This window comes from Crinia signifera, chromosome 6 (genome assembly GCF_055691185.1).
Source record: "Crinia signifera chromosome 6, ASM5569118v1, whole genome shotgun sequence".
Lineage (NCBI taxonomy): Eukaryota > Metazoa > Chordata > Amphibia > Anura > Myobatrachidae > Crinia > Crinia signifera.
In genome coordinates this window covers 112,746,062-112,767,123 of record NC_139222.1, presented here as the reverse complement: position 1 = coordinate 112,767,123, position 21,062 = coordinate 112,746,062, and the positions used below count along the sequence as shown (strand labels likewise).

The following is a 21,062-nucleotide window of genomic DNA, read 5'->3' as shown; positions in this document are numbered from 1 at the left end:
CTAAGTGCTCAAACGCCCATAATGCCTTAACAAAACGATGGCTAAAAAAACACCAATAAGGAATTTAGGCTGAATAGCATGCAGCATTAGGAGGGGAGGAGTCTGTACAATGCATATTAGGATAAAAACATATATAATGAAAACATCTATAACAAAATAACACACACAAAACATATAATGGATAAAGACATAAGACAACAATTAAGAGACCATTGGGACAGTGTCCCATAGTCATTGCTAACACCAGTGGCGATAGAAAAAATCCCGGTAATATATGTGCCAAAAAAGAGAAAAATATATAATTCGTTTTTTAGCAATATGTCCAGTGGGAGCTTTATTGTAAGAATATACCAAGGTGGTTATATTCATTTAACCCTTTCGGGTCAATGGTGTTTAGTCGTGCTATCCACCTTGCTTCAAGTTTCTTGAGTTTTAATTCTCTGTTCCCACCACGTGGGTCCTTTGGAACATGATCAATGAGCATGCAGCGTAGAGTAGATATTTGATGGCCCAATTTTAGGAAGTGCCTTGCCACAGGTTTGTCTGAACTACCTGTGGCATAGGCAGCACGTATGGATGTACGGTGATTGGCCATACGTTCCTTAAAGCAACGGGTTGTCAACCCCGTGTAATACAGCCCACATGGACACATCAAAATATAAATAACAAAGTCCATGCTACATAAAAGTTTTTTCTTTATCTTGATCTTCTCACCACTGTGTGGGTGAGGGAAAGTCGACCCAGCGATCATTGAATGGCAAGTGGTGCAGGACGTGCACCTGAAGCATCCAGGCTTGCCACCTGATAGCCAAGTAGTGGCTTTTGGTGAAGGATGCATAGTGGGACGCATCAATAATTGGCGGATGTTGGGACCTCGCCGATAGGCACTCATAGGTGGTATCCTCGTATCTAGCTTGAGAGCAGGATCGGTGCCTACAATCGGCCAGAACTTTTTATAGATGGCTTTACTCTGTCCAGATGTATGGTCATACGTGCTGACATGGACCATTCTGTTGGCGGCTTTATTCATTTTGGTCTGTGTACTGTTACGGTACTTTGTCCGTGCTTTTCTCAGACATCGGTTGATGACCACTGGTGAGTACCCCCTGTCCAAAAAGCGTGCCCGCATCTCATCAAGCTGTAGCTCAGTGTTTTCAGCATTGGAATTAATTCTTAGTACCCTAAGGAATTGCGATATGGGCAGGCTCTCCTTCAATGAAGTAGGATGTTGACTGCTAGGATGTAAAAACGTATTTCGGTCAGTGTCCTTTCTGTATAACGTTGACCCAAGGCCTGAACCATCTTTGAACAGTCTCACATCTAGAAACTCAATCGTGGCAAACTGTATATTGGAGGTAAATTTAACTGGCTCCTCAAGGTTGTTAAGGTGTTCAATCATCAAATTGAAATCATTCTCAGTGCCAGACCACAAAATAAAAACATCGTCAATGTATCTGTAGTAGCGGAGTATCTGATGACCAAACATGGGGTAAATGTGGTTTTGTTCATACGCAGCCATGTACAAATTAGCGTATGATGGCGCTATATTTGAACCCATGGCGGTTCCATTTTTTTGCTCATAAAACTCCGCCCCATACATGAAGTAATTTTTTGTAAGTATCAGATCTACAAGACCAAGTAAAAATTCAATGGGTGGCTGTTTGTGGCCACTGGCAACCAGACAATCCCTTAGGGAATCAATGCCCTGCCGGTGTGGGATTATGGTGTATAGTGATTGTACATCCATAGTGCACAACCACACACCGGCAGGGAGTACATCAATCTCACCAATTTTGGTCAGAAAGTCCCCCGTATCTTTCAAGTAACTACTGACACTTTGAACAAGCGGTTGGAGAAACTGATCAACATAGACCACAAGCGGCTGGAGGAGTGAACCCATTGCGGAAATAATGGGCCGCCCTGGGGGTTCCTCCAGCCGCTTGTGGATCTTGGGAAGAGTATAGATAATAGGGATCACAGGGTGATCAACAGTAAGGAACGACAAAGTCTTCTTATCGATCCACCCCGCATTCAGTCCCGCAGTCAATAGACCATCAATGCACTTTTTTATGGTCATGGTGGGATTCTGCTTGAGATGGGTATATGTTTGCTGATCGTTTAGTTGCCTCAGTACCTCGCGATCATAGTCGACCCAGTTTTGTAGAACAATTGCCCCGCCTTTATCGGCGGGGCGGATGACTATATCCCTATTGTTTTTGAGAGAAAGGAGGGCTTGGCGCTCAGGGGTGGAAAGGTTTGAGTACCTTGGTTTAGATGTAATTTGGTCACTGGCTTCTTTAAGCACCATCCTAGAAAATGTGGAGATACTAGCATTTCTTGATACTGGGTCATAGGTACTGGGCTTTATGCAACGATTAGGGGGTTCCAGATTGTTGACTGAATCAGCAAACTGTTCCCTCAACCTAAGCTTACGGCAAAATTTATAATGGTCTACTGACCACTGAAACTGATCATGCGGGGTGGTTGGTATAAACGATAACCCATATGAGAGAACTTTCTGTTCAACATCACTGAGCGGGTACGAGGAAAGATTAAATATCATGTCTGCTTTTTGGTTTTCCGGTGATACCTTACCCTTCCACCCTCCCCTCCTTTGGTGGTTCCTTGTTCTCCGCCTGACTGGTAAGGCGGGTTGGGGGGTGGTCGTTGGTTGAAAAAAGGTCGCTTACGATGGCCAGAGCTATCTGAGGTATCGCCCTCAGAGGAAACACCTTCAGCGAAGTGTGTCCTTTGCCGATATGGACGCGGGGGGCGTCGACCCCTGGTGTCGTTAGAATCACCGGTCAACCAGCGATAAACCTGGTGATTTTTGTAATCACTATTCACAGAATCAAGTTTTTTACGCTTGAACTGGACAAGATCTTGGTGATACGTATCAACCTGAGTTTTAATTTTTTCAAGCCACGCTTCGCTTTTATCGGCCGTAAGTTTTTTCAAATGTGTAGTTTTGAAGCTTTCAAGCTCAGAGCGTACCTTTTTTAAATCAATCCCAACCTCCTCTATGACTAATAGAATGAGGTCAGCTGAACACTTGTTCAGGACTCCACACCACCTTGAACAAAAAGAAGGGTTGTTACGCCCTAGGGTCGGGACATTATGTACCCTAAACCCCCTGGGTATCTTCTTGTTCCGGTGGTATTCACTGAGAAACTGACCGTGAAGTAACAAGTCAGTCTCACGTTTACGTAAACGTAATAATTTGTGGTACAGGTCAGAGGAGGTTTCGGCTGGTAAATCATGAAATTCTATTTGTTCAAAATAAATTTTATCTGCGTCATCATCTGTCAAAGATATAAATGTATTTTGTGCGGACGCCAGTAGAGCCTCATCCACTATATTGACACCAAATTGTGTCATAGTGTAACACCGGCTGAACTGGAGTGTGACACACGACAGAGGTATCGTACAGGGAAGTTAGCTGGTAGTCAATTAAAGGCCTAGCAACAAGGTAAATATATAAGTATTATCACATAAGTGGTCTGGCCATATGGAAATACTTATTAAATACAACAATCAATGGTCTGGCACTGGAAAAACATCAGACAGGCGCATATACCATACAAGACAAGAGGATTAATTGAAGAAAAAAGGTAGTCACTTAGAGGCCTAGCCGCAAGAGAAATGAGTAAACTTTACTTCATAAGTGGTCTGGCCCTTTAAGAGTACTTTTAGATACAATAATCAATGGTCTGGCACTGGAAAGACAACAAATAAGCACATATAACATACAACATACGGGACAAGACAAACATCTTTTTCGCCACTGGTAAAGCAAAAAACAACCGGGTAAATCACAGTTAAAAATACTGTTTATGGCACAAGTCCATCCGTCAGTATAGTGCACTCTGGTATATCCCCTTCAGATTCATAGATAAACAGGGATTCTTATCAGGTAATCCAAGTGATGGGTGCGGAGCAAAATGAACACAGTCTCTATGTCCATAAATACAGCCAGGGAGTTCAGCACTCACATCCAGAAGTGTTGAAGATAGGGGTGCACAACAAGGGTCATCCAAGCCAGATGGCCAAATAATAAATGCAGGTGCTTAATGAAAAGCGGAGGCACTCACCAATTGCAGAGGAGTCAGTCACTTTTTATTCAGTGGTCATATCAAAAAAGTCGACGTTTCGACCCATATAGGGCCTTTGTCAAGACAGAGTACAAAAGATCCATGGGTACACCAAGAGAGAGGCAGTAATACTGACACATATGGCAAAGCATCTATATATACACACTTCCTCCCTTCATTAGTGCTGCAGCACATCAGCTGTGCACAAAACATACTGATAGGTCAATCACAATGCTCACTTAATTAGGCTACTGGGCAATAGGTGAAACAGTACAGAAATAACTTAGCAATATAGGTAAAATAATAGCAACATAGGTACTTACTAAAGATGTTATAGGACTAGCGTTGCTGTTAGAAGAAAGCTGATAAGAAGCACAATAGTGCGCCTCCGAAACCGGAAGTACGCGTGCGTGTCACCTCACACAATGGTGACACGCAAACCAGGCAGCGCGGCTAATGGAGTCAACAAAACGTCAGAGCGACGCGCCGATGCGCGTCACACGCAGAAGCCTGTTGCTAGAGAAGCAGCTGGTAACCAGGCTGCACCTCCGATACCGGAAGTGCGCGTGCGTTCCAAGGAGATGAAGTGGAACGCACAGGGGCTAAGTGCTCAAACGCCCATAATGCCTTAACAAAACGATGGCTAAAAAAACACCAATAAGGAATTTAGGCTGAATAGCATGCAGCATTAGGAGGGGAGGAGTCTGTACAATGCATATTAGGATAAAAACATATATAATGAAAACATCTATAACAAAATAACACACACAAAACATATAATGGATAAAGACATAAGACAACAATTAAGAGACCATTGGGACAGTGTCCCATAGTCATTGCTAACACCAGTGGCGATAGAAAAAATCCCGGTAATATATGTGCCAAAAAAGAGAAAAATATATAATTCGTTTTTTAGCAATATGTCCAGTGGGAGCTTTATTGTAAGAATATACCAAGGTGGTTATATTCATTTAACCCTTTCGGGTCAATGGTGTTTAGTCGTGCTATCCACCTTGCTTCAAGTTTCTTGAGTTTTAATTCTCTGTTCCCACCACGTGGGTCCTTTGGAACATGATCAATGAGCATGCAGCGTAGAGTAGATATTTGATGGCCCAATTTTAGGAAGTGCCTTGCCACAGGTTTGTCTGAACTACCTGTGGCATAGGCAGCACGTATGGATGTACGGTGATTGGCCATACGTTCCTTAAAGCAACGGGTTGTCAACCCCGTGTAATACAGCCCACATGGACACATCAAAATATAAATAACAAAGTCCATGCTACATAAAAGTTTTTTCTTTTTTTTTTTTTTTTTTTTTTTTTTTTTTTTTTTTTTTTGTTATTTATATTTTGATGTGTCCATGTGGGCTGTATTACACGGGGTTGACAACCCGTTGCTTTAAGGAACGTATGGCCAATCACCGTACATCCATACGTGCTGCCTATGCCACAGGTAGTTCAGACAAACCTGTGGCAAGGCACTTCCTAAAATTGGGCCATCAAATATCTACTCTACGCTGCATGCTCATTGATCATGTTCCAAAGGACCCACGTGGTGGGAACAGAGAATTAAAACTCAAGAAACTTGAAGCAAGGTGGATAGCACGACTAAACACCATTGACCCGAAAGGGTTAAATGAATATAACCACCTTGGTATATTCTTACAATAAAGCTCCCACTGGACATATTGCTAAAAAACGAATTATATATTTTTCTCTTTTTTGGCACATATATTACCGGGATTTTTTCTATCGCCACTGGTGTTAGCAATGACTATGGGACACTGTCCCAATGGTCTCTTAATTGTTGTCTTATGTCTTTATCCATTATATGTTTTGTGTGTGTTATTTTGTTATAGATGTTTTCATTATATATGTTTTTATCCTAATATGTATTGTACAGACTCCTCCCCTCCTAATGCTGCATGCTATTCAGCCTAAATTCCTTATTGGTGTTTTTTTAGCCATCGTTTTGTTAAGGCATTATGGGCGTTTGAGCACTTAGCCCCTGTGCGTTCCACTTCATCTCCTTGGAACGCACGCGCACTTCCGGTATCGGAGGTGCAGCCTGGTTACCAGCTGCTTCTCTAGCAACAGGCTTCTGCGTGTGACGCGCATCGGCGCGTCGCTCTGACGTTTTGTTGACTCCATTAGCCGCGCTGCCTGGTTTGCGTGTCACCATTGTGTGAGGTGACACGCACGCGTACTTCCGGTTTCGGAGGCGCACTATTGTGCTTCTTATCAGCTTTCTTCTAACAGCAACGCTAGTCCTATAACATCTTTAGTAAGTACCTATGTTGCTATTATTTTACCTATATTGCTAAGTTATTTCTGTACTGTTTCACCTATTGCCCAGTAGCCTAATTAAGTGAGCATTGTGATTGACCTATCAGTATGTTTTGTGCACAGCTGATGTGCTGCAGCACTAATGAAGGGAGGAAGTGTGTATATATAGATGCTTTGCCATATGTGTCAGTATTACTGCCTCTCTCTTGGTGTACCCATGGATCTTTTGTACTCTGTCTTGACAAAGGCCCTATATGGGTCGAAACGTCGACTTTTTTGATATGACCACTGAATAAAAAGTGACTGACTCCTCTGCAATTGGTGAGTGCCTCCGCTTTTCATTAAGCACCTGCATTTATTATTTGGCCATCTGGCTTGGATGACCCTTGTTGTGCACCCCTATCTTCAACACTTCTGGATGTGAGTGCTGAACTCCCTGGCTGTATTTATGGACATAGAGACTGTGTTCATTTTGCTCCGCACCCATCACTTGGATTACCTGATAAGAATCCCTGTTTATCTATGAATCTGAAGGGGATATACCAGAGTGCACTATACTGACGGATGGACTTGTGCCATAAACAGTATTTTTAACTGTGATTTACCCGGTTGTTTTTTGCTTTACCAGTGGCGAAAAAGATGTTTGTCTTGTCCCGTATGTTGTATGTTATATGTGCTTATTTGTTGTCTTTCCAGTGCCAGACCATTGATTATTGTATCTAAAAGTACTCTTAAAGGGCCAGACCACTTATGAAGTAAAGTTTACTCATTTCTCTTGCGGCTAGGCCTCTAAGTGACTACCTTTTTTCTTCAATTAATCCTCTTGTCTTGTATGGTATATGCGCCTGTCTGATGTTTTTCCAGTGCCAGACCATTGATTGTTGTATTTAATAAGTATTTCCATATGGCCAGACCACTTATGTGATAATACTTATATATTTACCTTGTTGCTAGGCCTTTAATTGACTACCAGCTAACTTCCCTGTACGATACCTCTGTCGTGTGTCACACTCCAGTTCAGCCGGTGTTACACTATGACACAATTTGGTGTCAATATAGTGGATGAGGCTCTACTGGCGTCCGCACAAAATACATTTATATCTTTGACAGATGATGACGCAGATAAAATTTATTTTGAACAAATAGAATTTCATGATTTACCAGCCGAAACCTCCTCTGACCTGTACCACAAATTATTACGTTTACGTAAACGTGAGACTGACTTGTTACTTCACGGTCAGTTTCTCAGTGAATACCACCGGAACAAGAAGATACCCAGGGGGTTTAGGGTACATAATGTCCCGACCCTAGGGCGTAACAACCCTTCTTTTTGTTCAAGGTGGTGTGGAGTCCTGAACAAGTGTTCAGCTGACCTCATTCTATTAGTCATAGAGGAGGTTGGGATTGATTTAAAAAAGGTACGCTCTGAGCTTGAAAGCTTCAAAACTACACATTTGAAAAAACTTACGGCCGATAAAAGCGAAGCGTGGCTTGAAAAAATTAAAACTCAGGTTGATACGTATCACCAAGATCTTGTCCAGTTCAAGCGTAAAAAACTTGATTCTGTGAATAGTGATTACAAAAATCACCAGGTTTATCGCTGGTTGACCGGTGATTCTAACGACACCAGGGGTCGACGCCCCCCGCGCCCATATCGGCAAAGGACACACTTCGCTGAAGGTGTTTCCTCTGAGGGCGATACCTCAGATAGCTCTGGCCATCGTAAGCGACCTTTTTTCAACCAACGACCACCCCCCAACCCGCCTTACCAGTCAGGCGGAGAACAAGGAACCACCAAAGGAGGGGAGGGTGGAAGGGTAAGGTATCACCGGAAAACCAAAAAGCAGACATGATATTTAATCTTTCCTCGTACCCGCTCAGTGATGTTGAACAGAAAGTTCTCTCATATGGGTTATCGTTTATACCAACCACCCCGCATGATCAGTTTCAGTGGTCAGTAGACCATTATAAATTTTGCCGTAAGCTTAGGTTGAGGGAACAGTTTGCTGATTCAGTCAACAATCTGGAACCCCCTAATCGTTGCATAAAGCCCAGTACCTATGACCCAGTATCAAGAAATGCTAGTATCTCCACATTTTCTAGGATGGTGCTTAAAGAAGCCAGTGACCAAATTACATCTAAACCAAGGTACTCAAACCTTTCCACCCCTGAGCGCCAAGCCCTCCTTTCTCTCAAAAACAATAGGGATATAGTCATCCGCCCCGCCGATAAAGGCGGGGCAATTGTTCTACAAAACTGGGTCGACTATGATCGCGAGGTACTGAGGCAACTAAACGATCAGCAAACATATACCCATCTCAAGCAGAATCCCACCATGACCATAAAAAAGTGCATTGATGGTCTATTGACTGCGGGACTGAATGCGGGGTGGATCGATAAGAAGACTTTGTCGTTCCTTACTGTTGATCACCCTGTGATCCCTATTATCTATACTCTTCCCAAGATCCACAAGCGGCTGGAGGAACCCCCAGGGCGGCCCATTATTTCCGCAATGGGTTCACTCCTCCAGCCGCTTGCGGTCTATGTTGATCAGTTTCTCCAACCGCTTGTTCAAAGTGTCAGTAGTTACTTGAAAGATACGGGGGACTTTCTGACCAAAATTGGTGAGATTGATGTACTCCCTGCCGGTGTGTGGTTGTGCACTATGGATGTACAATCACTATACACCATAATCCCACACCGGCAGGGCATTGATTCCCTAAGGGATTGTCTGGTTGCCAGTGGCCACAAACAGCCACCCATTGAATTTTTACTTGGTCTTGTAGATCTGATACTTACAAAAAATTACTTCATGTATGGGGCGGAGTTTTATGAGCAAAAAAATGGAACCGCCATGGGTTCAAATATAGCGCCATCATACGCTAATTTGTACATGGCTGCGTATGAACAAAACCACATTTACCCCATGTTTGGTCATCAGATACTCCGCTACTACAGATACATTGACGATGTTTTTATTTTGTGGTCTGGCACTGAGAATGATTTCAATTTGATGATTGAACACCTTAACAACCTTGAGGAGCCAGTTAAATTTACCTCCAATATACAGTTTGCCACGATTGAGTTTCTAGATGTGAGACTGTTCAAAGATGGTTCAGGCCTTGGGTCAACGTTATACAGAAAGGACACTGACCGAAATACGTTTTTACATCCTAGCAGTCAACATCCTACTTCATTGAAGGAGAGCCTGCCCATATCGCAATTCCTTAGGGTACTAAGAATTAATTCCAATGCTGAAAACACTGAGCTACAGCTTGATGAGATGCGGGCACGCTTTTTGGACAGGGGGTACTCACCAGTGGTCATCAACCGATGTCTGAGAAAAGCACGGACAAAGTACCGTAACAGTACACAGACCAAAATGAATAAAGCCGCCAACAGAATGGTCCATGTCAGCACGTATGACCATACATCTGGACAGAGTAAAGCCATCTATAAAAAGTTCTGGCCGATTGTAGGCACCGATCCTGCTCTCAAGCTAGATACGAGGATACCACCTATGAGTGCCTATCGGCGAGGTCCCAACATCCGCCAATTATTGATGCGTCCCACTATGCATCCTTCACCAAAAGCCACTACTTGGCTATCAGGTGGCAAGCCTGGATGCTTCAGGTGCACGTCCTGCACCACTTGCCATTCAATGATCGCTGGGTCGACTTTCCCTCACCCACACAGTGGTGAGAAGATCAAGATAAAGAAAAAACTTTTATGTAGCATGGACTTTGTTATTTATATTTTGATGTGTCCATGTGGGCTGTATTACACGGGGTTGACAACCCGTTGCTTTAAGGAACGTATGGCCAATCACCGTACATCCATACGTGCTGCCTATGCCACAGGTAGTTCAGACAAACCTGTGGCAAGGCACTTCCTAAAATTGGGCCATCAAATATCTACTCTACGCTGCATGCTCATTGATCATGTTCCAAAGGACCCACGTGGTGGGAACAGAGAATTAAAACTCAAGAAACTTGAAGCAAGGTGGATAGCACGACTAAACACCATTGACCCGAAAGGGTTAAATGAATATAACCACCTTGGTATATTCTTACAATAAAGCTCCCACTGGACATATTGCTAAAAAACGAATTATATATTTTTCTCTTTTTTGGCACATATATTACCGGGATTTTTTCTATCGCCACTGGTGTTAGCAATGACTATGGGACACTGTCCCAATGGTCTCTTAATTGTTGTCTTATGTCTTTATCCATTATATGTTTTGTGTGTGTTATTTTGTTATAGATGTTTTCATTATATATGTTTTTATCCTAATATGCATTGTACAGACTCCTCCCCTCCTAATGCTGCATGCTATTCAGCCTAAATTCCTTATTGGTGTTTTTTTAGCCATCGTTTTGTTAAGGCATTATGGGCGTTTGAGCACTTAGCCCCTGTGCGTTCCACTTCATCTCCTTGGAACGCACGCGCACTTCCGGTATCGGAGGTGCAGCCTGGTTACCAGCTGCTTCTCTAGCAACAGGCTTCTGCGTGTGACGCGCATCGGCGCGTCGCTCTGACGTTTTGTTGACTCCATTAGCCGCGCTGCCTGGTTTGCGTGTCACCATTGTGTGAGGTGACACGCACGCGTACTTCCGGTTTCGGAGGCGCACTATTGTGCTTCTTATCAGCTTTCTTCTAACAGCAACGCTAGTCCTATAACATCTTTAGTAAGTACCTATGTTGCTATTATTTTACCTATATTGCTAAGTTATTTCTGTACTGTTTCACCTATTGCCCAGTAGCCTAATTAAGTGAGCATTGTGATTGACCTATCAGTATGTTTTGTGCACAGCTGATGTGCTGCAGCACTAATGAAGGGAGGAAGTGTGTATATATAGATGCTTTGCCATATGTGTCAGTATTACTGCCTCTCTCTTGGTGTACCCATGGATCTTTTGTACTCTGTCTTGACAAAGGCCCTATATGGGTCGAAACGTCGACTTTTTTGATATGACCACTGAATAAAAAGTGACTGACTCCTCTGCAATTGGTGAGTGCCTCCGCTTTTCATTAAGCACCTGCATTTATATATATATATATATATATACTAAGTTGGCCAATTCCCACATTGGTGCACATAGTTGGGGTTTGCAAACCTTGTGTGGAGATTTAACAGTGAGAGGAAACAGAAAATGTTTGGGTTGTAGTTCAGTAACTTCCTGTTGAGCCATACTTCCTGACTTCTCATCTCCCCTTTGCGGAAGACCGGGGAGAGGCATTGCCGGGAGAGGGCAGCAAGCTCACGCCTCACAGAAGCAGGGGGGCGTTGCCATCGCTGGGAGGGGGAAAGGGTGGTCCGAGGGCGGAGCCACGGACAGGCTGCACGATCGGGGTGTGTCTAGTGTGAGCACGTCATTTTAGCCCAGCCCCCCACAATGCAATGCCTGTATTTCAGGCATTGCACTGCAGGGGGTGGGGCTAAAATGATGAGATCGTGTCATTTGACCCGGAGGGGGGTTCGCGGGAGATGAAGGGAATTGCGGAAAGGGGTACATACATGTAAAATGAGATGTAGTACAATATAGTCAGTGCTGCCGAGAGGTCTGTCGGGCATGGTCTAATTGAGGGAGGCCTGGCAATGTGTCAACATTTTTAAAATGTTGACATTAGGCTGTGGGCAATGGGGTTAGGATTAACTTGCAGGCAAAAGTGTTATGCTTAGGCTGTTGGGGAAGTTTAGAAATAGGCACTAAATGAAGGTATAGGGAATAGGGTTAAGGATATCGGATAAATACTTTCTTAAATGCCTAAGATTCAGAGGTCTGACCTAGAAGTGACATTGAAATGAACACCAGGACCTGGTAGATGCCACTGGAGCTGCTTAAGCTACAAGGAGCAGGTTGTTACCCCTGGGCAACCAGGGCTGATATGTTGTCATTCTAACATGCAGATATTTCAACACTGTCTACATGCATCACCTTGGTCAAGGTGAACATTATGACTATATTGACAGTCTCATGAATTTAAACAATGGCCAAGTGTAATAGCTTTCAAGTTTGGCGGCAGTGCAGGATGCCGGCCGTACTCTGAGGTTTATTTAACGGGGCAATAATTTACAAGGCATGGTTTTGCCTTGTAAATGATTGCCCCTTTAAAAAAAAAGTTTGGCTACTACATTTGGCCAAAAATGTTTAGTTTTTTTGGCCAAAAGTCTGTTTTGTAAACTGCGTTTTCCACACTTGAAGATGTTACACATAATGATGGTAAAAAAATCACTAAATTTGTATATCCTTTACTTAAATGCTAAATTATTATGGATTGTCCTGTAAAGAAAAATATTGTTTATTCTCTTTGTGTTGCAGGCACCAAATGTAGTTGTGCATAGTAAGGGAAGAGTAGGTCGCTCCAATAGCATGCAGGTAGGTGTTCCTGTGGTAAAAGAGAGCATTATCACTTTCTATTCTAGTGACAGCCTTTATACACAGTATAAATAATCATTAATAATTATAGGTCCAATCAAAAAAGAACCTGACTGGAAACAGAGTTGGAGCAGAGACGTTTGATCGAGCGAACAGACGACGACATTCTGTAAGTAAAAGCCAATCTAGAGCAGACAAGGGGCATATTTTGGGAGAGTTGTGTAAGAAACAGCAAATAACTGTGCACCTTGGCAAATCAATATTGCATTGCAGCTGGGGCATATTTAAAATATGCAGAGAGATTAAGTCAGAGGTCTATGTCCAAACCAAACTTGCCTTCCTTAATGGTCTCCTCTCTGAGACAAGCCCAGAGAAGACACACTGCAGGACACTTCAGGGAGAGGGACCGGCCTGACTCATTGTTAAGCCCCACCCCTGTCATGGCAAAATGTCACAGTGTATGTGTCCATGAGAAGGGGGTGTGGCTAAACAATGAAGCTTTGCATAATATACAGAGATGCTAATTCCAGGTGTTATCTCCTCTTTCAGCCTGCTTCAATAGTAAGTTAGCATGATGCAGGAGATTCGGCTACTCTTCCCTGGGTGCAGGGTACCAGGGGAATCACAAGGGTTGATGTCACCCGGTGTAATAAGTCCTGGTGTCACCCCCCACCTCCATAGACCTCCTCCCATATAACACCACACATAATCCTTAGTAATGTTTTTGTGCTAGTCTTACTTGTAAATTATAATTCCTGTATATTACTGAATATAATGGCAATAGTAGTATTATAAATATAACAAAGTTAACATTATACTGTACCTTAAAATCACAATATCATATGCACAGCCTCCCACAGCCTAACTAAGTCCTCCCGCCTATTGGCATTTTAGTAAAACAAACAGGGTCATTTCTAGGCGATTTGGTTCATAATGCGAATAGTTAGAAAATTAGCCTCCACCTTCATTGACAATTAAAAGGAAAAACACATTTGAGAGTGCCTTACAGAAGATAGACTCGACATTCGCCAGCCGACAGAAGGGGGCGCGCGCACATGAGAGGCTCGTGCACACGTTCTGTTGGTGCCCTCCGCCGCCCTGAGCAGCTCCCCTGCAGCCCGCCCAGCTGATTTATGTACCATAAATGATTTGCCATTTTTCCTTCCTTACACATTATGCAACAATACCACATTATGCCACACACTGTAATGCCCCTTAAATATTATATAACACATCATAATGCCCATTGCACATTATATATTATACATTATACAACACAGTTATGCTGCTGACACCATTTTATGTCCCACAGTAAGGCTTCTAATTATGTTTAAATTAACTGCTTGTTGCCCCTGTGGTGCCACGTCTAAATACAATGCCCCCTGTGGTGCTGCTTATACATACAATGCCCCTGTGGTGCCGCTTATACATATAATTCCCCCTGTGGTGCTTCCTATACATACTATGCCCCCTGTGGTGCCACTTATACATAAATGCCCCATGTGGTGCCGCTTATACATATAATGCCACCTGTGGTGCCGCTTATACATACAATGCCCCCGTGTCTCCCTATAACACTCACACTCAGTGACTCCTGGTCACTGACAGTAAGTGACCAGTGTCACCACTAGTAAGTAATTGCCCCCCAGCCCCAGCCACTAACAGTAAGTGGCCCCTTGTCACCCGCAGTAAATTACTCCATGTCACCAGTTGTAAGTGCCCCCCAGCCCCTCTGTCACTTGCAGTAAGTGCCCCCTTGTCACCTGCAGTAAGTCTTCCAGTGTCATCAGTAGCAAGTGCCCCCCCCCCTCCCACTTGGCATCAGTGGGGCATAACCTCCTCAGGAGGAGCTGCTAGTGTGGGTTTATAGTGCTAGGTCCTGGCTCAAACGCCAGTGCAGCCTGTGAACAGGAATCAGCCTTTTCATGGATGACTTCACTGGCTCTGCCTTGTCCTTCTCCCTGGCCCCCTGCTCACTGCTGCACAAGCTGTAGCTGCTGTATGCAGCAGATTAACACAAGCCCAGGAGATCCTTCTCTTCCTCTGCCTCTGGAATTTCGCTGCATAGTGGGGTTGCTGAGAGCAGCCCGACTGTGCTCCATCCACACACGCACAACACTGGTTCTTGGTTGTGTGGGTGGGTGTTTGTTTAGGTGCGGATGCATGGTGAAGGGCTAGGTGAAGGGCATCTGAAGGTGCGGATGCTGCCAGCAGGGGTGTTGTGCAGCTATTTTGGTGACGCCACTGTGGGGGACTGCCGGAAAAATCAAGAGTCTCCTGCATCTTGCTGCTAAATTGTAAGCATAAAGCTGACCAGCATTTGTGGACTACATGAAAAATCTGGAAAAATCATATTGCCCTGCATACAAAAAAAGGATGTATCTGCATGTCTTGCATTGCAACATGGTTTGTCCAGATTTACTGTAATTTCTGTTTTTTTTAAATTGGAGCCCAGCTAATCCGCTCCAACTGTACTGTTTCAAAAACATTGGGCTGAAGCCATACTTGCCTACTCTCCCAGAATGGCTAGGAGGCTCCCAAAACTCAAGTGGCACTCACGCTCCCTCTGGGACAGCAGGCAAGTCTCCTGCATTGCGCTTCCCTGCCATCTACCCCCACTCTCTGCTGAGCATCGCTCACCCCTCACCCCCACAGATAGGGTGATGACATGATCTGTACTAAATTCCATCATTGTAGCCCCACCCCAGCTTTAAAATGCTGGTAATGTCGGCATTGTAAAGCAGGGGGCGGAGCTATGATGGCAATTGTGTATCCCCACCCCCCAGACTGTCTACTGTGTGCCTCTTCTGCTGTGAAAAGAGATTTAAATAGCTAAAATTCATTGATAAATGGGCCCCTTTATTCCCAACTCAGAATCAGACCTGTTTCAGTGACGGAAAGATAGATATTAGCTCTTGAGAGTTCTGTGGTGATAAAAAATGTGGGGGAGAATTATTGTGAATTGTTACAAAACTGATGTGTAGGTTCAGGCTCTTTGTAAGTGATGGTGAGCAAGGACACAAAAAAGAAGGACAAAGCAAATGATCACAAATAACGCTCATGTTGCCTTCACTGCGGTAATCATTTATATAATATACTGTATGTAACTAGTATTGTATCGTTCTAAACTTCAGGTGCTGTTTCCCAATCTATGTCTATTGTAACTGTAACCATGGAGATGTGCATGTTTTTTACAGTTATACAGAGAAAAAAAGCCTTAATTTTGTGTAATGTTTTTTTTCAGAGTTACATGGAGAGAAGACGAAACAACATTGATCGTACAAACTCCTTGAGGCATTCTGTAAGTTTCCATTAAAAAGATAGGACAAGCTTCTTCTACTAAATATATAACATATAACAGAAGAAAAATCAAGCTATTCCCAAAACCAAAGAAAGACTTGTCACAAATATAATATTGCCATGAATATATAATAAGGACATTTTGAGTTAACTGCATAAAAATCCACCAAAGTATTTTTGAAAATAAAAAAAACATGAAATCTGTTTCCTCAGTAAAGATAAAGAGGTGCATGCAGGCATGTGCAGCTGTAATTTGAGTCGACAGTCATTAGGACAACCTATAGTGTTCATGCAAAAGGTCGACACAAGCATTAGGTCAACATGAAAACTGTTGACACGAAAAAAGGTTGACATGCGTTTTTCATGTTTTTGGGTGTCCATGTCAGCATTAGTTGACATGGACACTGTATAAGTGTACTCTATGCCCACTTGCATAGTAAAGTATGAAAAACCACCTTTTTGATAAAAAAACCTCATGTCAAACTTTTTCATGTCGACCTACTGCTTGTACACTATAGGTCGACCTAGTGACTGTCGACTTAATGCTTGTAGACCTAATGACTGCATCCCTTTATAGGGGACTTCTGGAAATATGCTATGGCTCAGCCACCATCTTGTGCACAGTGGTGTGCCCTGCCAGCATATCACAACAAATGCTCTCGTACTGTACATTAGCAGAAATGCTGGTCACCTCTGTATAACCTCAGAAAATGATCCCAACACTCCTGCATTTTTCTAGCCACTCTCTGTTACCTCTTCCCAAGTGCTGCCTACTCTTAACTCACTTTGCAAATATATCCTCCAGTGGCGTAAGTTCGTCCCAGTTGCCCGGAGGCAAGATGTGTATTGCCCCTCCCCCCCCCCCCCCCCCCCCAAACACACTCATACACACAAAAAACTTGAGGAGAGAAGCCCGGCGGCATATGACTCCATTGCCTCCCAGAGTTCTGCCTCTGATATCCTCTGTGCATGTGCTATGGCGTTTCATTGGCAGCACCATGTGCTGTGCAGCTTTGGCAAAAAATTGCTCCAACGGATCTGATTTTCACATTACATGTACCTCTGAATCAGGCCTTTTGTGTGTGAGGCAGATCATTGCCGGTGATTAACTGGGGACGCTCTTGCTCAGGAAGGGTGAGAAGAAATAGGTCCAGCAGGGAGATAAAGTTTTGTTTTAACTGACTTGTTCATAGTTTACCATCCCAGTATACATACAGGGAGAATAAAATAGTGTGCTGAGTGCAGCAAAGCCCTGTGTCCATATCAACCTATGTTGGCAGAGACACCACAAAAAGTGAAAAACTCATGTCAACCTTGTCACTGTCAGCCACGTTCCCATTGAACTTTTGCTTGAATTGATCTACTGACCCTTTTTAGGCATCTAACTAGAAGCAATTGACCATTAGTGGCTGACACGTGATTGTCGATCTAGACATCATCGATCTGATATATCATAACTGGCAGGGATGTACTGTATACAATAAAAGGTAAATTGTGAACAGGTGCGCACAACACACATGCAGCTTATCTACAGTTGAGGTGACATCCAATAATCACCTTACATAGAACATATAGCAAAACAAGTGTGAACTGTAGAATTAGCGCTTGTGGTGTTCTCAAATAAACACAGTCCGTGTGAAAATAATCACAAAGAGTTAATGTCACCAATTAGAGGTATCCTTGAAAGGTAGGATTATTGCTGGTAGAATCCTCCAAATGTCACATCCTCAATAGTGGCATATACCATGAAATGACACAATAAAGAAAAATATAGTGCAAAAACTTTTTTAAACAAATGAATTTAATAAAAAATTGCACTTACAATTTTAATGCTTATTAAAAGCATATAGATAAAATTTGCTCAAGGCAGGACTGCGGTCCAACAGAAGGTTCTGGGGAACAGACTAACACCAGGTCCGGATACTGGGAGAAAGCTGGAGCCCAGAGGTACCGACAGTAGAGTCCGTTTTGCAGCGATGAGTTATGAAGCGAGACACGCCAAATGCATTTCGGACACAAAAGGTCCTTCCTCAGCAGCGTGTCTAACAATGGCCCTTATTCTAATCGGCTCGGTACGGCCCGCGTGCGGCCGTACCGCCGATGTTTTTGTTCTGCACATGCGCAGAGGTCATTCTGCGCATGTGCAGCCCCCTTCGCCGCAGACGGATTTCGTCCGCCGCAAAGGGGGCGTATAGGGGCGTGAGGGGCTTCAGCCCCTCATTTCCCTATGTGTACGCCCCGCGTTTCATGGGCGTTCCCATGCAAACGCGGGGCGTGTGCATGGTAATGAGGGCATGACGCCCTCATTACCATGACATGGGGGCGGAAAGCTGACGTCGCCGGATGTCAGCTTTCAGCCCCCTTTCAAGCTCCCACACGGACGATTGTCCGTGTGGTCTGAGCTTGCGGGAGCTGCCGCGGCGTGCGGGCCTGCCTTCGATGGTCGTCGACCATCGAAGGCAGGGGGCAGCTCCCACCATGGTGGAGGCGTAGCCTCCACCATTTTTGTGCGGATCGCCAGCCGTCCGTGTACGGACGGCCGTGGCGATCCGTCGGGTGGGCGGCCCTTGGTTTGTGCGGTCGGAGCCCCGTGTGCGGCTCTGACCGCACCAACCAGAATAAGGGCCAATGTCCTGGGAGCTCCTTATATGCAGTGTCCAATTAGGACCAAACAGACAAACTTGCTTCCGCCTTTCGGCGTATTAAAATGGCCGTGCGTTCCACCTCAAAAAGAATGGAGCGTTCCACACGCGCTCCGGCTAATAAGACTTTGGGAGAGAGGCACTTCCGCCTTTCACTCCACAAAACATGGCCGTGCGGTCCACCAATGTCAGCTGGTGCGTTCCAACACACGCTCCAGCATAAAGAGAGTGTCCAATGTTTATCAGACAACGAGTGGAATAATTTAGCATAAAAACAAGGAATTTAAGAATAGGAATAAGTAAAACGATAACATAAATGGTGTCATTTCATAAAACCTGAAGAGATGGTCAGGGAATAGCTAAAAATATCATTGATTAAAAAATTTATAGCAGCATCACAAATATTTATAGCAGCATATAATTATTGCACAAAAAATAGAGATTTTTAGCAGCATACAAGATGAATGAATAAATACAAATAAAAATGACAGGGATATTAAAGAGCAGCAAATAATGAGTTGGGCTAAGACAAGAAATGTTTCAATTCAAATTCCCCGTTAAACCCCTCGGGTACAAGGGTGTTCAACCGGTAGATCCATTTCATTTCTGACTGCGCCAACCTCTTGTCTAAATCTCTTGTGCGCCATCTGGGGGAGATTAATTGAATTCCCCAAAAATTTATAAGGTAACATTCTTTAGACTGATGATGATTTTTGAAGTGTTCAGACAGCGTATGAGTGGTAAGGCCCTTTTGAATATTATAAACGTGTTCGGCAAGCCTAACTTTAAGTGGACGACTAGTTCTGCCGACATAAAAAAGATGGCACGAACATTCTAATAAATAAACAATATTTTTGGAATGACACGTTATAAATTCATTAATTTTGTATTTCTTTTTATTGACCTCAAAGTCGACCATTTTGCGGTGGGTGGCTTTTACCGACCTACACATGAGGCATTCACCACAGCGGTGGAACCCTTTTGTTTTAATACTGTGTCTTGGGCCAACATCAATGGTGCTCTTCACTAAATGGTTCCTAAGAGACGGAGCCCTTCTGTAAATAAAGATTGGCTTATCAGGAATTATATTGCCAAGAATTGGATCCTGTTTAATCAGGTGCCAATTTTTCTTAAAAACAGTCTCAATTTTTGAGTGAAGCTGGTTAAATTGTGTGATAAAGGCCCATTGAAACTTATTATCTGTTGTTTTAGGTTCCTTTACTTTCAAGAGATCACTCCTTTCTATAGTTTTAATTTTATTAATTGCTGTATTTAGAACATCCGAGGAGTAGCCTTTCACCGCTAATCTCTCTGATACATCTTCTATTTGTTGGTTACATACCTCCACATTCGAACAATTGCGTTTTATTCGAGTGTACTGGCCAAAGGGAATTCCTTTGAGCCAGTTAGTGTGGTGTTGGCTTGTTATCTCAATGTAACCATTCGAGTCCGTAGGTTTTCTGAAGGTTTTTGTATTGACCTTTCCGTTATCAATATATATTGTTAGGTCTAAAAATGATATTTCTACAGGACTCATATTAAAAGTCAAATTAATAGAGAAGTCATTTGTATTAAGATCATTACAAAAAGTTAAAAGGTTCTCCTGACCATCTCTCCACACAAAGAAAATATCATCAATAAAACACTGCCAGAGCACCAGACCCGCCCCCAGAACGCCACCCTGCCAAATCCTAAGGTGTTCCCAATAGGACATGAACAGGTTTGCGTAACTAGGGGCGAATCTAGTGCCCATAGCAGTTCCAACGCACTGCAGATAAAAGCTTCCGTCATGGTAAAAATAGTTATTTGATAAAATAAAATTAATGCTTTCCAGAATGAAATTTTTCAAATCTGTATTAAAAGTGGACATATTTAAAAAGAAGGAGACTGCCTGTAGGCCTTGTTCTTTGCGAATAATTGTATAGAGTGTGCTTACATCTGCACTGCAAAGAATGTCTCCTTCACGCCACTCATAATTGGTTAAATTTCGAAGTAAATTTCCAGTGTCCTTTAAATATGCTTTTGTATTGGACACTAGTGGCTGTAAGAAGTAGCCCACATAAGCAGAGAGGTTGCTCGTAAGGCTATTACAGCCTGATACAATAGGCCTCCCCGGAGGTTTATTGGCATCTTTATGAACCTTGGGGAGGACATAGAGGGAGGGTACAGATGGTTCTTTAATGTTTTAAAATTCAATCTCCTTTTTTGAAATAACACTTTTCTCTTGAAAGTAAAGGAACCTAAAACAACAGATAATAAGTTTCAATGGGCCTTTATCACACAATTTAACCAGCTTCACTCAAAAATTGAGACTGTTTTTAAGAAAAATTGGCACCTGATTAAACAGGATCCAATTCTTGG

General features: G+C 43.3%; 1 protein-coding gene across 1 annotated transcript in view; it reads left to right on the top strand.

Annotated features, from left to right (window-relative positions):
- LOC146009631 (cadherin-like protein 26) overlaps positions 1-21,062 on the top strand; it is a 151,774-nt gene that overhangs the window by 123,366 nt on the left and 7,346 nt on the right. Inside the window, exons 18-20 of the mRNA XM_083150082.1 lie at positions 12,703-12,759; positions 12,851-12,928; positions 16,004-16,060. Of these exons, the coding sequence (XP_083006208.1) occupies positions 12,703-12,759; positions 12,851-12,928; positions 16,004-16,060 (192 nt within the window). The remainder of the gene's footprint in view (positions 1-12,702; positions 12,760-12,850; positions 12,929-16,003; positions 16,061-21,062) is intronic.